The 16,435-nt window shown below is 38.8% G+C and overlaps 1 protein-coding gene across 1 annotated transcript; it reads right to left on the reverse strand.

Annotated features, from left to right (window-relative positions):
- Positions 1-5,434: 5,434 nt before the first annotated feature.
- LOC108118776 (uncharacterized) lies at positions 5,435-7,676 on the reverse strand. The gene is made up of 3 exons (XM_017231573.3): positions 7,592-7,676; positions 6,459-6,532; positions 5,435-5,825 (listed from the first exon to the last, which is right to left on the reverse strand). Exons 1-3 carry the CDS (start codon positions 7,607-7,609, stop codon positions 5,588-5,590), a joined length of 330 nt encoding a protein of 109 aa, XP_017087062.1. The 5' UTR covers positions 7,610-7,676; the 3' UTR covers positions 5,435-5,587.
- Between the last annotated feature and the right edge of the window lie 8,759 nt (positions 7,677-16,435).

Genomic DNA, 16,435 nt, shown 5'->3' on the forward strand with positions numbered 1-16,435 from the left:
ACCACAATATCCTTTGTGAGCCTTTTGTTGCTCCTCCCAGAAAGGGTTGCTCTTTCTCAATTATTTACTGGGCTCTCGTCCAAATAATCACATTCCCAGAACTGCTGCGAAAAAATAAACAAACTAAAGTTAGTGATAGACCTCATAGTAACCCCAATCCATCAATTGAATACAAATAAATCCTACTAAGACGATTGTTACCCTTTCGACTGAAGGGGTTTTCTATTGGTTCTATTATTCGTTCGACTTGCCTTGGCATTTCTATGGGAATGTGTTTTTAATCCTAAGAAAGCAATTATTTTGATGGCCAACGATGGTTGCAAATTTATGAGGAAAGTACTAAAAAGTTCATACAATTCTAGGAAATTATTATAATAGGAAGACCACCTTCTTTTTCCCTTAAAACTACTCTAATTTTATTTATTTCTGAAACGCAAGTACCTAGTATTTTTAAACCTATTCTGTAAACCCCTTTTATTTATTGATGAGGAAATGTGTCTGGTTTTATTTATAATTTGTTTACAGACCTCTTAGTTTACATCTAATTGTATTACTTTCCTGCAGGTCTGTTTATTTCCGGTGCTAAAAAGTTTATTTTCAGTCACACCTGCTGCTAGTACGACCCTCTTATTATTTCGGCAATATTTCACAGGCCAGAACAAGCGGAAAAATCTCATTGGCCCCCTTAATGAGTCGACGATTTGTTGGCTTTTGTAATGGTGCACTCCCTGCCCTCAGCCATTTTAAAAATTTTATTTCCAGTCGGTAAAATCTGCAACTAAATTTCGGTTTTGGCCAGAAAACAAATGGTAATTAATTTGTGCATGTGACGAACGCATTTATTGCCAAAAATTGCGCCAGCAGATGCTACTGTGGCAGTGTCCGTTGTGGCAGCGGCATTTAGCGGCCGTTTTATGGCCGTCTAATTAACTGGTCGGAGAGCAGTGGCCAAATCCCAAATTAATTGGGAATTAAACACACAGAGAGGCAGGGCGCGGGAGTGAGGGCCGAAAAGAAAAGTTCTCATCGCTAAATGGGGCCATAAAACCAGTTGGCCTTCCCCTTAGGCCCTGGGCGTGGTCACGCCCATCTGGCCCTATGCAAATAATAAAAACGAAAGCCGACATTGATTCTTCTTTCGCATAGTCCATTTCTACCCCATCTATTTTATTTTTATAAGCAATAAAATCGCCACCCATCCACCCATCCCTGACATCCTTGCCGGCATTATCCTGGGGAGGGAATCGTAAAAGAAATATGAAATGTCGGACGACGCATAAGTTGCTCTCCTTGGCCAGGGTCCTGGGGCATAAACTACGTATATTTAACAATCTGTTTATATGGACTATGATGTTTGCCTCGGTTTATGCACCGAAGTCAGCAAATCTCTACTTTTATGTTTGTATTTCAAATATGCCAAAAGGAGCACAGGACGAGGGTCCGGCCGGTGATTGCTGTCCACTCGAGACAAATGTCCTTTAGGTCCAGGCTGCTATTTATTTATTTTATTCTTTTTATTTTGGTCATCGTCTAGAAAACTAGAAAATTATGACAGGGCAGGAGATGGATTTTGGTAGACCCTGGGGGCTGGATATTGTTTGACCAGAAGGGTTAAGGAACTCTTAAGGTTAAGGTTAAAAGTTCCTAAATAGCCCAAGGATAATCTTGATCTCGCTGATTAATTCCTCCGTTCAATGTGCCACTGGCCAAGAGCCTGAATTAGCCAGGGGATTTGTAACTCGGTAAGCCAAGTTTGCGACCCGGCTAATCCGCAAATCTAGTTCCCATTTGATTAGCCAGCATATTTATCACTAAGTAGCCGAAAAGTAGTTTGTCTAGGCCCATTTCCAGTTCCCAGCTCCCAGTTCCACTCATTGTTATGCGTGCTATGCACAATTTTTGTATTTGTATGTGGCATGTGGCATGGCGAGTGTCGGCGGGGCACATGCGTGCGATTTATTTGCTGTCACCACAAATACAAACACGAGAACAAACACAAACATCAGAGCAGATATGTAGGCATACAAACATTCACAGTAACAATGACTTTCGCACCCCCACTTGGCCAACACTTGGGGCCACAAATTAACCCAAGCACGTAGCTCGCTTAGGCGGCCTAATCAAATAGAAGCGCCCAAATCAAACAACAACACCATCAACAACAACTACACCAACACCAACAGCACCAGCAACAACAAAGATACAAAAACACCAAAAATGCTGCCAGAATCAGCAGCCAGCCGTCGCACCACACGAAGAGCCAAGTAAATATATGAGCTTCACACCCACAAATTGGCGGGGGACTCTCGCCAGCCACAAGCCGGTTGAAAGACCTGGCCTATGAGACCTACACTGGCTTCCCAAGGGCCAGGGACTTGGCCAAGAAACACACAGATCTGGGCCACGGTATGGTGACAACTTAATAATTTTCAAGATATTTGGGCTTTCGAGGAAAAGGTTTTAAAATAAATTTATCCATAATATAAAGATATGGGTCTATAATTTTAAAATCTTTGAAATAAATGTATTCACAAAAATCTAAAAAATCGTAAAGGTACTCCGCTTAAGGATCGGATAAGAATTGACAAAGATATGGATATGATACCCGTGGGCCATAGAGTCCCTTCCATGCTATTTCCAATTTTTGAAGGGGACCCCCTAGAAATTTTGACAAAAATCTAAAAAATATTTTGTTTCTAGATTTTGATGCAGATTGGTGGAGAATCTTTCCACAAATCGATAAAGGTACTCCGCTCTGGGATCGGATAAGAATCGCCAAAGATATAGCCATCCCCGTGCGTCAAAGTGCTCCTCCCATGCAATTCCTCATTTTTGAAGGGGACCCCCTGGAAATTTTGACAAAAAGTCTAAAAAATATTTTGTTTCTAGATTTTGGCGCAGATTGGTGGAGAATCTTTCCACAAATCGATAAAGGTACTCCGCTCTGGGATCGGATAAGAATTGGCAAAGATATAGCCATCCCCGTGCGTCAAAGTGACCCTCCCATGGAATTCCCCATTTTTGAGGGGACTCCCTGGAAATTTTGACAAAAAATCTAAAAAATATTTTGTTTCTAGATTTTCATGCTGATTGGTGGAGAATCTTTCCACAAATCGATAAAGGTACTCCGCTCTGGGATCGGATAAGAATTGACAATGATATAGCACTCCCCGTGCGTCAAAGTGACCCTCCCATGCAACTCCCCATATTTGAAGGGGACTCCCTGGAAATTTTGACAAACAATCTAAAAAATATTTTGTTTCTAGATTTTGATGCAGATTGGTGGAGAATCTTTCCACAAATCGATAAAGGTACTCCGCTATGGGATCGGATAAGAATTGACAAAGATATAGCCATCCCCGTGCGTCACAGTGACCCTCCCATGCAACTCCCCATTTTTGAAGGGGACTCCCTGGAAATTTTGACAAAAAGTCTAAAAAATATTTTGTTTCTAGATTTTGGCGCAGATTGGTGGAGAATCTTTCCACAAATCGATAAAGGTACTCCGCTCTGGGATCGGATAAGAATTGGCAAAGATATAGCCATCCCCGTGCGTCTAAGTGACCCTCCCATGGAATTCCCCACTTTTGAAGAGGACCCCCTGGAAATTTTGACAAAAAATTTAAAAAATATTTTGTCTCTAGATTTTGATGCAGATTGGTGGAGAATCTTTCCACAAATCGATAAAGGTACTCCGCTCTGGGATCGGATAAGAACTGGCAAAGATCCACTGTCTAGCGAGCTCCTCATTAAATTAATGTGACTTTTCCCAGCACACACTCACACGCACCCAGGGCCCCAACCACAACCACACCCACTTGAGTGCGGCAGGTGGCTGGCTAGTGGGTGGTGGGTGTTGTACATACGTATTAATTAGGCCCCCTGCTAGTCAGCTAGTCCGATTTCCTGCCGCCCCCGCCACTCCGCTGGAGGATCGCCCATCGAGCCGACTGAGTGCCGAGTAAATTGAGTGGCTCTACAATGACGAGTGTCGTTGCTGTTGCGCCTCCACGTTTTTTTCTGGCTTTGTGGGGCTCTCTTGCCCCCACTAGCCACCTCCGGCACCACTAGTGCGGCTGCTTATACTTCGCTTTCGCTTCGGCTTTGAGTGGCTGCCACTTGAGTGGCGCTAAAGTCGTGGAAAATGAGCCATCAACAGCTGCCGCCTCGGGCTTGTTTGCTGGGGCGTAAGAAAAACAGTCGGTACACAGGGGGAAATATTATGGCCAATACTAAGGTTCTATATGTTAACCCATTTTTCAACTTTTTAGTTGGTTTTCTTTAGGAGTTTATAAAGGTTTAAAGGTTAAAAAGGTTTATATTATTTCTCCCAGTGCCTTTTGAGAGCCACAGGCAACAGGCGGCGTGCCTGCTCGGTCCTAGCCCATCCCGACCCGACCCGGCCAACAGTTGTTGACATTCTTTTTAGCCAGGCTGTTGACTAGACGGCCCAGCACGTGCTGTCGCTCGCCCGAGCGGGACAGACAAACGCGGACGGGGCACAGCTGAGCATGCATATTTCATGGCGTAAGCTTCGGTCTCAGTCTCTTGCCCCCGATGGATGCCATGCCTCATGCCCCCCACCCAGCGCCAAGAGCCACAAAATCATTACAAACATCCCAGCTCTTGGTTTACTTTGCTGTTTCGCATGTCGTGCGCCTCATTTATTTATGCACAAATATCCCACAGAAGGTGCAGGTGGCGAGGTGGCAGCCACAGTGACAGCATCAAAATCAGCAGCAACTTTGGCAACAGCAACAGTATCATCCGCAGCAACATCGGCAACACCAACAGCAACATCTGGAAATGTTCAATTCAATCAGTTTAAATCTCGTTGCTTAAGCTCTGACGAGGGGGAGTTTCCTGATTCCCTGATTTCCAGCAGCCAAGTATTCACTTTAGTAGGATTTTATTCAGAGTCGTAAAATCCGAATCGTGTACTATAATCAGTAGATATTGCAGATATAAAAGGTTTGGGGGCTTCAAGGATAGTAACACCAGGATTATTGCCTCTTTAATTGATATTCATTGCAATCCTCACAGATCTTTAAATCGGTATGGTTTTTTATAACTTTCAATATCAGTAGTAGCTAGTCTCTCAATAAAATCTTTAGGGTATGACATAATTTTCCTGATTTAAGCACCCACTAAAGAAATATATTTATTATCCCGAAAACTCTGTCAAAACTCAGAAAGTCAAAGACCAAGGAACCCAAACAAAAGCAAACAACTTTGTAGACATTGGCTTTAAATTGTGCTTAAATCTAATATTTGTTTATTTTATTGCACGGAAATGTTTTGAGCTTCTCCTACATATTTTCGCATTTCTTTCTTAGGCACTAAAAAAAACAGTGACAAATCAGACCCAGAATTGTTGTGTTTTCATATAGATTTTTTTTTGTTTTCTCCGATTCCAGCTCCGGATCCTCTCCGACTCCGGTCGTCCTTTATGTATCCCGTACTCAAGCCGCCTCGTATTTTGGTTTATTTTCGTCTTAATCTGCGTAAATTGTATTTCATTTGATTTCATTTTCCCCGCTGTGCGTGGGTGGTGTTTTCCGGGGGGTATTTTCTGGCCAGAAAGAGCTCAGACAAAGGGATGCCGCGTGCGTCTTTTGGCCTTGATGGGATACTCGTAGCCCTCGAAATCGTCATCCAGCTCGTCCTCGTGATGGTGGTGGTGGTGGTGGCTGCGGCTGCTGTGGTGCTTTTTCGGTTCGTGGTGGTGCTCCTTGACCGGCACCGGAATGGGCAGTGGGACCTTCTTAATGACCGTCTTCGTGTGCACATGTGTGTGATGCTTCACTGGCACGTGTATTCGAATTCTGCACAGAGGAAAAAAGGTTTAGTCTTTATATTAGGCTGATATCTTAGATATTAACTTAATATACAATTCATATTTAGTCAATTATATTAAATGTATCTCTAATTAGTCAATAGAACTCAAAATTGGCATAAAAAGTATGTTATTTGAGCTTGTTTTCTTAAATTTGAATCACGGCTTTGAATATTACTCATACGCAGTGTTGTCTTTGGTTTGAATTATTATTATTTTATATAAAAAAAAGATATGTCGATGACAAATATTAGTTATTACCATCGTTACTAAACAAACAAAGAATTTATTTTACTTTAAATTTGAATTAGACTTCCCATAAAACTACAATTGGTATACAGGTCGTATGAGTAATTTTGTTTTAGAAATATTAAAAAACATGGAAATATGTATGTCTTAAAAAAAGTATAGTTTGTAGGATAAAATTTGATGAATTATTACAAATCTAAAGAGTAAAACTAATAAGTTTAATTTTTTTTTTAAATTTATTTTTAAGTTTAAACAAATTTTTTGCTTGTCTATCCCTGATTCTTGAATAAAAAAATTATTTTTTTCTCTAGGCGTATGTATACTTTTCCTTTATTTTTGTGAGTCGTTAAAAGGGCGGGGTTAAGGGTCTTACTTTAGCTTGTCGCTTGATGGATGGCCTCCTGCCAGCGCGAACATCATGCAAGTGATGAACAGAAAACTTAATGCCTGCAACGGAAATAAGTAGAAAGGTTACGATCCAGTAGCTAAAAGTATAAACATTACGATTCTACCATCTGAAATAAAGAGAGGTTATCGGCCTCTTCAATTTTCTTCAACAAACAGCTCATAAACAGCCGGACAATACAATTAGCATAATAAGCATCTGAGGACCTTATTTCCTTGGGCGGACGACTATTATTCGAAGACCCATCATCATCATTTAGGGATGTGATGGGACCTCCCTCGTGGACGAAATGTTTTTGATTTGGGCGTGTTAGGAGCTGTCACCGGCAATGTCAGAGGCCCGGTCAGCGGCAAAGTGGCCAAGACGGAATTAGAAAGCCATTTTGGGACGCCCACATGGGTAATCTACGAGCCCATGTTTAAGGTAGACAATGACTATTTTATAGAAAAGCTATATAACTTGAATTGCAATAAAAATTCTGCAATATTTAAGAGGGCATATCTTTCACTGATCACTATTTGTGTTTTGTGAAGTTCATAAAAGTCTGACACTAAAGGGATTATTTCTCAAATATTTTATAAGCTTATCACTTGATTATAAAATAATATTTTCGCAATTTTCCGACCATGCCACAGACACCAAGTCCCTTTCACTTTGGCCAGCACTCGTGTCTGGATTTGTGACTTTCCCTTTGTTGCACAATTTGGTTCAATTAACAGTTTATGGCCAACTTGAGAGTTCTTTTCATGTTTCAACATTCAGCGCTGGTCATAAAAAACGAATTAAATTTTTGCGGTTATCTGCAGTTTATTTTTTTGTTTTTTATTTCTCGTTACTCATTTCCCGCGCGATTGGAGTCAATGAATTCGTTGCAAAATGAAAGCTTTTTATTTGCATATTATTTTTTTTCCCCTCGTCGTGCACTTTTCCAGCGGAATTATACGGAGACTTTCTAAGCCGGATTTCATTTAAAACATTTATTTTTTATATTATTTTTTTGTTGGTCTCTTGGCTAACACAAACATATTTTTGTTGGGGGAATGTTTACACGGTTCTTGTTTTTTTTTTTTCACGAAACTCCCAATGTAATTAACACTTACTCCTTGGGGCAAATGCATTGTTATTCGCGTTGCTTTTTGTTCTTTTTTTTTTTATTTTTCAATGTTATTTAATTGGATTATTGGTGCGGATGTTGGTTAACCATCGTCGACGGACGTAGAAATGGTATTGCTCTGGGACCCGACGCCTGCATCCGCTTAAATATGAGCCAAAAAGCAAAGAAAAAAGTTGCGAGCGGCCGCTACAGTGAAACGTGCCACAACTGGAAACACATGCGGCGTGTCGGAGCGAGACAGAGCGGCAGCAGAGCTCTTGCAACAACAACGATAGCAGTGCGGTGACATGAAGTTGCTGAGTTGGAAACGAAACTTAAAACAAAAACATAATCAACTCGTGTCCAGGAGGCGAACCGAGGGGGTGCGGAAGTGGCCGGAGCAACTACTTACTGCGACAGGCCGACCAGCTTGGACTTGGACTCACTCGGCTTGTGGCAATGTTAACTGCCGCCTCAAAGCACTCTGAAGAGGTACCAGCGAAGATGGTTGACTTGGCCAAGACTCTATAGGCTGTTATTTTTAGATAGCTTCAGGTTTGATACATCTTTATCGATAATAAACAGCTTTGGGGAGGTTACTCTTTAAAGCCTTAGTTGTTAATAAAAGCCTTTAATGTTGAAATTTTGAATATAAACTAAACAAACTAAACAGTAAAATATCTTTTATTCTAGAGAATATATCTTCTAGAGACATTCTTTTATCTTTTAATCTCTATTTAATATTAATTGTATTACCTAACCCCTTATAATAGCCTTTATTTAGGCCAAGTCTTATAAAATTATGATCGATATATTGTATATACCCCGAATCATTATTTATAAAGCAGGGTGCCGATCCACCCTGACATGATAGTGAATACCCAGGCCGCAAATAAACCGAGCCAAAGCCAAAACAAACCCAAAGTAACCAGCAAAGTCAGGCGGCAAGCAGCAGAAACTCAAGCTCAAAGCCACAAGCTCTCGGGCGGCCTCCACCGCTCTCTTTCTAACCAACTAGTCCTGTCTCTTTCGGCGGGTTGCGAGGGAAAAGCCAAGATGTCAGTCAATGAGACCGAGCGAGAGGGGGCTAAGTGTAAGTGTAATTGAAGCCTGTGCCGGAGTTAAACGCAGCGATTATGTCGGTCTGGCCGCCTGCAGGCTGGAGGCAGCTGGAGGAGGGCCAGTTGAGGAGGAGGAGGAGGTGGTAGCGCCAGCAGCATATTGCCGTTGCAGTTTCTGTTGCAGTTGCAGTTGCAGTGGCAGTGGCAAGGATTTTGGCCAGCTTCCTGGTTAGGCATTTGGATTCGGAATCGTTTGCCGTAAATTGAGTTGTGCGCTGAAATATGTCGTCATGTCAAAATAGGCACTGAAAAAAATATATTTTAAATAAAATCAAGAATAGTGCATAATTTGTAAACTGAAAAAAACAGTACCTTACCCATTATTTCTGAAGTGCATGCTCTCCATACTTAAGGTATGATTTATAGATGTATTTTTAAACTTTATTTTAAGTCTTTAAAAAAATATTGTAGAACCTCAAATTTTAATGGCAGTGCACCTTGCACCCACAACTACCAACGACCTGCATTTGATTGCAATTTAAATGTGCAACGCAGTGGCAGGCAATCCATTTGATTGGCCATTCTGGCCGTTGGGCCCGCATAGGTACTACCATTAGGTATTTTACGTGGGGCATGGGGCATGATACTGAAAGTACATAGAAAGTACAGGTGCTGGCAGGCAGAGAGCTAAGCTAAGCAATGAATGTAATGCAGGAAGCGCTCCATTTCGGCCAACTAATCAACTGGTTTCGCTGGTGGCACACCGCGATTGCATAACAATGACAAATCCAGACCGGCACGACACTTGGTCATTGTCTTCGCCGCTTCGTCGGGCTCATCTACAACTAGTTTTCTTGTTTTCTGGCTATTTGGCAGTGCTGTTCCGCCTGACATGATATAACTCCGTATTTTGTGATACATCTATAACTGCTTATTGGTCTGCAATTGTGGAAAGTTTCACGACTCCGGCCAGAAGAAGTTGGCCAATTAACAGAAATATTTTGATGATATAATCACAAAAAACGTCAAGAAATATGATCGAACCAGCCACCACACTTGATCGCGCGCAATTGCGAAAAAGTGTCAAAATTAATTGCATACAAAGTGGTTCGATCCACCAAACCACCTCAAAGCCAAAAAGCCACCAAGCTACCAATCCACCAACCCACCGATCCACCGAGTGGGGTTGGCCTGACATCGGTCATTAGCACCACATTCGAGTGAATGGTGGCAACATCCAATCAAAATGAGGCTTCGAGGCTTTTCCAGGCCATAAATACATATATGTCTATTACATTGCAATAAAAATTAAATATTTACTGTTTTTTTAGGATATATAATTAAAGTAAGATCTATTGATTGACCTATTATTATTGTTGCTATTATTGTTGTTGCTATTGCTATTGATCTTGATGTTGATTTAAATTGGTTTAATTTTATTATCCTTTACATTTGTTTCTTATATTGTATTGTATCCCAACAATATACATACATAAGGCTTATCTGCAACCTATGAGAAGCGAGGAGGAGGGCGCTAGTTCTTAATTAAATATTTCTTAAAATTTTAATAAATAGTTACCAAATTAAATCATTTTTTAGAATCTTTTTACACGCAAAATAAAGATAATATTGTACTCTTTATAACTATTCCAATTCTAAGGGCCCTTTAAAGTAGGCAATGAAGATATGCCTTTTTACATTTTCAGATATATAATTTATATACCATACAAAGAAGTTTTCCTTCTGAAATTATACAATTCGGAGATGTCTCCTCTTAATAAACATTTCTATATACTGCAAATTATAAAAATCGTTTCTTTAACGTTAGAAATTACAGTAATTTTTGCTTTTAATTTATAAAAAATATAAATAGTCAACAATACTATACTATACCAATAAAAGATTTTTATTTAACATGTAGAAAGTTAATTTGTTTTAGATCCATTCTCTGATTTAAGAAATAACCTTTCAACTTTAAAGCCATAAACTGGTGCAAGGCCAGCCAAGTATTTCGCACTTTACTCCAAGATTAATATTGAAGATGGCCAAGAGGAATCGGCAATGGCCGACAACAACTACAACAGCAACGAAAACGGCCAAAAGCCAACGCATACGAAATCGCCAAAGCCATAGCCAAATTTGCTTAACCTGTTGTGTTACGGCCTTTCACTTGGATGGCGGATGGCCTGCCAAGGATTATCCAACCGAAAAGCCCCGGAAACCGATACATCAGGCCTGTTGTCTCCCTGTCCGCCGGCCATTTCCTTTACCAATAAATTTTCACTTAACTATGTCGATCATCGTGGCAACGAAAGGCCTGCTACCGCCTGCTATGCGTATATATGCAACATGCAACATTCATGTGCAACAAACACACTCCCCCAATCTGGCCTGGCCATCCGGCAGTATGGTAAAATATTCCCAATCTCATTCCTGGGCGGAGCTTTGGTGTGTGTGACACAATTTTCCAGTTTGCCAGTTACGCCTCGTAAGTTTAATTGACGGAAGCGCGTTAAAATTGCAGAGTTAAACCATAGCAGGAACAACAACAAAAATTACACATTTTTTTTCAGCGATGAAAATGAAAATAAAGTGAAAATTTGTGTATGCATTATGTATATTTGCATATTTTCGCAGCCAACCAAGTTTCCCGCTTCCATTACCCATCTGTAATTGATGACCAAATATTAAAGAGTTCGAACAGCAGCCGGTTTTTTTTGGGGAAGATATGATATAACCACACTCCAGATTTAATCTTTTTCCTAATAAAAACAAACTTAATTCGATATTACGTGGCAGGGGCATTAAAAGGGGATTAATCATTGAGCAGCATTAATGAATTTAATGGATTGAAAAGGACAGCATGGGGGATTTGGGATTTTTAATTGGCCGTAAAACACAAATATGGGGAAAGCTTAAATTCAATTTTGTAACTGAATTTCGGTTATTTTCCTTGAAAGCTTCCTAATTTACTTGCCACAAATATTTCCCCGTCATCAGCACTTTGAAGCACCTGCAATTGCGATGAATCAATTGTTAAGATTTAAGGATAAACTTTGTGTACTTCTCACATGGCCAACTACTGCTGCCCTGCTGACTCCAACAAAAGTGACCTTGCCCCAAGTAGTGGCAACGTGTTGGTGTATCCATGTGGCCATAAATCTAGTTCTCCCCGCCCTCCCCCTCAAGTAGTGGCTAGTGTGGCAAAAGTTTTACTTTGCCCCAAACATGGATTTGCGTTTAACGGGGCAAGCAGGTGTCGTTATTGTTAGTGCTGTATGCTATTGTGTATTGAAAACCGACTCTACAAGATTCTCGACTCGACTTTTGTATGCAGCACGTTTTTATGGCCTCCAAGGCGGCTCGGCCAACACGGGGGGTCCCTGAGAATCGGGGGAGGTATTAATTTATGGCCATCAAAAGCGAGTTTGTCGATTGACCATTTCAGCTTCGGTTGTTCGATTTTGCCGCCAAAGTTTGCTGAACTTGGCAGAAAATCAGCCAGTGTTCTCGGAGACATGTTGCCCCCTTGAAGGAGAGTGGGGGTGTACGGGGAAAAACCACAAATGACTCATGATCGCATACACATGACTGCAATTGGCCTAAATAACTGTAGGGGCGACCTTACATATATTCTCCATTTCAGGAACTTGTGCTCCAGTTGCGGTCATTATCATATATTAAAGCTCTGCTTCATTGTGTAAGAAAGTAAATTGCTTTTCGATTTTTTCACGATTGTTGCATGTTTAAGTGAGGGGGAGAAATGGGTGACTAGGGATTGTATTTTGTTCTTTTTGTGGTATGTGGTTCGTCACCTACCGAGAACACAGTTAAGTTCTTTATAAAGGGAGCTTCTTCAAGACATTTAAGGACATTGTATAATCTTCAAGATTTTTTAAAACATACCTCCATGAAACAACACCCCCAGACTGAAAGTTCATTGATCATTTTTCACTTTTCCCACCACAGGAGGATGGATGTCCAATACTTACTTCCGCGGAAATCATTCGGAGTGTTTCCTGTACTGGTCCAGCTGAACGCCTTGATTGACGTTTCATTAATGTGGATTATGAGCCACAATGCAAAATCAGGCGCTGAACACCAGCACCGTTGTGCAATTGAAACAATTTTTAATTGAAAAATGGATATAATAGGCAATGAAGTGATTAAGCCGCCCCTTGAACCCCCAAGGCAAGTAAAAAGGCCGGCAAGTGTTTTCTTTATGATTTTCATTTGTTTTCTCTTTTGGTTTGCTGTTGTTTTTTGTTTTTGTTTTGTATAATTCAGATTACATTTTATTATTAAGAATGAATTGAATTATTTTCTGCTGGTTTCTGGTTTCTGATTTCTTGGGTTGATGCGGCGTTTAACGGCGTTCTCCAACAATGTTTCGGTTCTGGGACCAGCGGATGCATGCGGTATTTTGTTTCAGTGTCGGGTTGTTTTCTTTCTCGAATCATAATAATCGTAATAATCATAATGCAGTATGACATAATATATATAATCTGTCCCATATATATGTATGCGTGTGTATACGTATAGAGATTCGTATATACTATATATCTGTGTATATATAATTCGATTTACCTAAAAACAATTTACAAATATATAAAAACGAATTCACCTATTAAACTAAAACTACATGTGTCTGAGTTTTTTGTGAGTGTGTGATGTGTGTTCTTTGAGTGAGTGATAGTTTATAAAAAAATGATTCCTTCTTTGATTCCTTGTGTTGTTCGTGTGCCAATACCCCTTCAACCTCCTCCCTCCTCCAACAGCAGCTACTGTCTCTTGGCCAGTTTTTGTTTACAGCCGAGCCACATACACAAATAATAGGTATATTGGTTTATGTGTTGATTTTCGAGATTTATTTATGTTCGGGCACGGACATTAAAAAACCGAATAGTATTGTTTGAAATTAAACATGCTCCGGGTCTAGCCCGTTGAAAGTCAAATATCGGAATGAGTCGATGCATGTTACTCATACGCAGCGTATGGCCAACACTCATACGCCCCATGGTACAGGTACGAGAGGGAAAATCCTAAGGGCGAGGCAAAGACGTCATTGGAAACTATATATATTTATGTTAGTGAGGAAATTGTTTCATTCACCAATAGGAAAAGAAATAATAAAACTGTTCATCAGTCTATTAGGGCCAGTGTTCACTGTACCGTGCTTGTGACTCTTTTCCGTTGACATATTGCTTTTTTAATATTCACCTTAGAATGCGAATGGCTGTGTGTGTTAGTGTTTGAATATGATGTTTAGAAAATTTCCCCCATTTTGTTTTTCAGCTGCAGCTTGTGGGTGTGTTTGTGTGTGTGTGAGTGTGATAGAGGTGTGTGTGCAACAGTCGGCCTAAAGCTACTTAATCATATATATAATATATAATTTGCCTTCTTTTCATATATAAGTTTTGTTTGTATATTTAATTTTTTTTTACCTCCTTTGGGTTCTCTGATTGTTATCCTCCTTTCCGTTTTTAATTTTTTGTGTTTTTTGTTTTTTCTTTTAAGGGGCATTTAGATTTTTATAGATTTCTTTCTTTTTTTTTTTGCTTTTATATAAATGTAAATATCGTAACATAATAATTATGTCGTATATATGCTAAATTTAAATGTTAATGTACTCATTTTACACCTCGACGAGTTCGCATCTTTTATTTATTTTTTTTTCTGTTTAGTATTATTTAAAAATGTAACCGTTTGTCTCACTAAAAACTTAGCATACAAATTTAACAATACATATATCATTATATAGATACATACATTTATGTTTTTGTTGCCAGCGACCGCTTAAACCAACTTAACTTCAATTTATATTTTAGATTAACTTTGTGTCGTCAGTTTATTTTTTGTTTTTTGTTTTTCTTTATTATGGATAATTTTTAACAAAGTTCTGTATGTTTTTTTCGGGATTTATTTTGTTTTTGAGTTTGAAAGCTGCTCCCTTGCTTTGTATAAATTAAAACTAGTTTTGTATTCTCTATATTGTATATATGGTTTGTATATATATAAAGTACTTTAGTTTTCTTCTTTTTTTATTTTTCATTTAAGGCCAAAAATGTCAAACTTAAATTTGTCCAAATCTATCGATTACACTAAACATAGATTTTGTTTCAATTGAAATATTGTTGTAGTCCTCGTCCCAGTTCTATGTTAGCTAGTGTTTCAGGCAAAGTTAAAGTTTAGTTTTCGAGAGAAATCTTGCAAAATAATTGTATTTATTTTGGAATTTGCAAAATGTAATTTATTTGATTGTTTTTAAGATGTTGTTGTATACATTTTTCATTTTTATTTATAAATGTTCTTGCTATAATTAATGTTAATTAATTAATAATTATGCCTGCCTTCGGAAATTGTTTTCTTGAATAATTACCAAAAAAGTCCTTTTGATTTATTTTAAGCATTTAAATTTAGTAAAAATTTTCACTTTCGGGATTGGGTTCGAGCCGTGGCTTGGGAGGGGATCGGGTGGAGAGGGTGGGGGGATTAAGACACACCAATTATCACCTACTATCCAATGTGTTTGTTGTTGCTTTCTTTACTCTAAGTTTAACTAATTTATGTAATGTAAGCAATGTGTGTGTGTGTATGCGTTTGTGTGTGTGTGAATGCGATTGTGTGTGTGTGTAACGTCTTTGTGTAGTCAGTCAGTTAATTAATTGTATATATATCTTTATGTATCAACCAAAAAAGTTGTCGTTTTGTCTTTATTTTAAAAAAGATTTTCATATTTTTTTTTAACGATTTTTTAGCGGGAGGAGGGACAGGCTGGACTGGGAGGGGAGAGGGCGGCATGCTGTCGGGGTCGGTCCGTCAGTCTGTTTTGGTTTTTCTCATCCATTCCATTTATTTAAGTTTTAATCTTAGAAACAATAAAAGTTTTGTAATTATGCGTAGGATTTCATATCAAAAAATGTTTGTTTTTCGTTTCATTTCTCTTTATTTTTTTTTTTTACTAAACCTTGGAACCGGATTGGGATTTGTCTATCATGTATACATATATATACATATATGTATATATATAGATATATATAGCCCTATATATACGTGTGTGTATGTACGTAATTATGTTAAATTTAATATATATACTTGTATGAACTAATAAAAAATTGTTTTTAAACAAAATATTGCATACTTTTATGTGCTTGCTTGAAATTTGCATTTTCTTTTCATATCCGTTTTCTGGTTTTCTTTCGATTTCCCGCTCACTTTCTAAACTCTATTTTCTCCTTACACTTTCGTTTTTTGTTTTCTTATTTAACTGATTCCCTTCATCATCATCATCATCATCATCTACTACGTCGACTTATGTAAAATGTAAAAACGTAACGGTAAATTGTAAATATATTGTAATTGCATTAATCAATATAATTATAAGAACACATTTTCCGAGATATTCGATTTAGTTTTGTTTACAGTGAAATAATTTTTTTGTTTTTTATGTTTTATGTTTTCTGTTTTCTGTTCTGACATATAACCGATAAGACATAGAGTTATACATACATCTGCTGTATATATAATACACATACTTTAGTTACAACATAAGGCAAAGACAACCTAGGCGGGACCAGGGCGGGGCAGGGGACGGGACGGGAGGGCTGCTGGAGGAACCGAACTGTAGTAGAGCTAAGGACCAACTATCCTGGGATGCATACAAATTAAAAATTTAAGTACTTAATCAAGGCATTGCCGCCTGGGTTTGCTGATTTCTTGATTATTTCTTACCGATCTGTTTGGGTTTTCGGATATGAGATGTGGTACATATGTATTAATATATATATTTC

The sequence above is a fragment of the Drosophila bipectinata genome, chromosome 2R (genome assembly GCF_030179905.1).
Source record: "Drosophila bipectinata strain 14024-0381.07 chromosome 2R, DbipHiC1v2, whole genome shotgun sequence".
NCBI classification, from domain to species: domain Eukaryota; kingdom Metazoa; phylum Arthropoda; class Insecta; order Diptera; family Drosophilidae; genus Drosophila; species Drosophila bipectinata.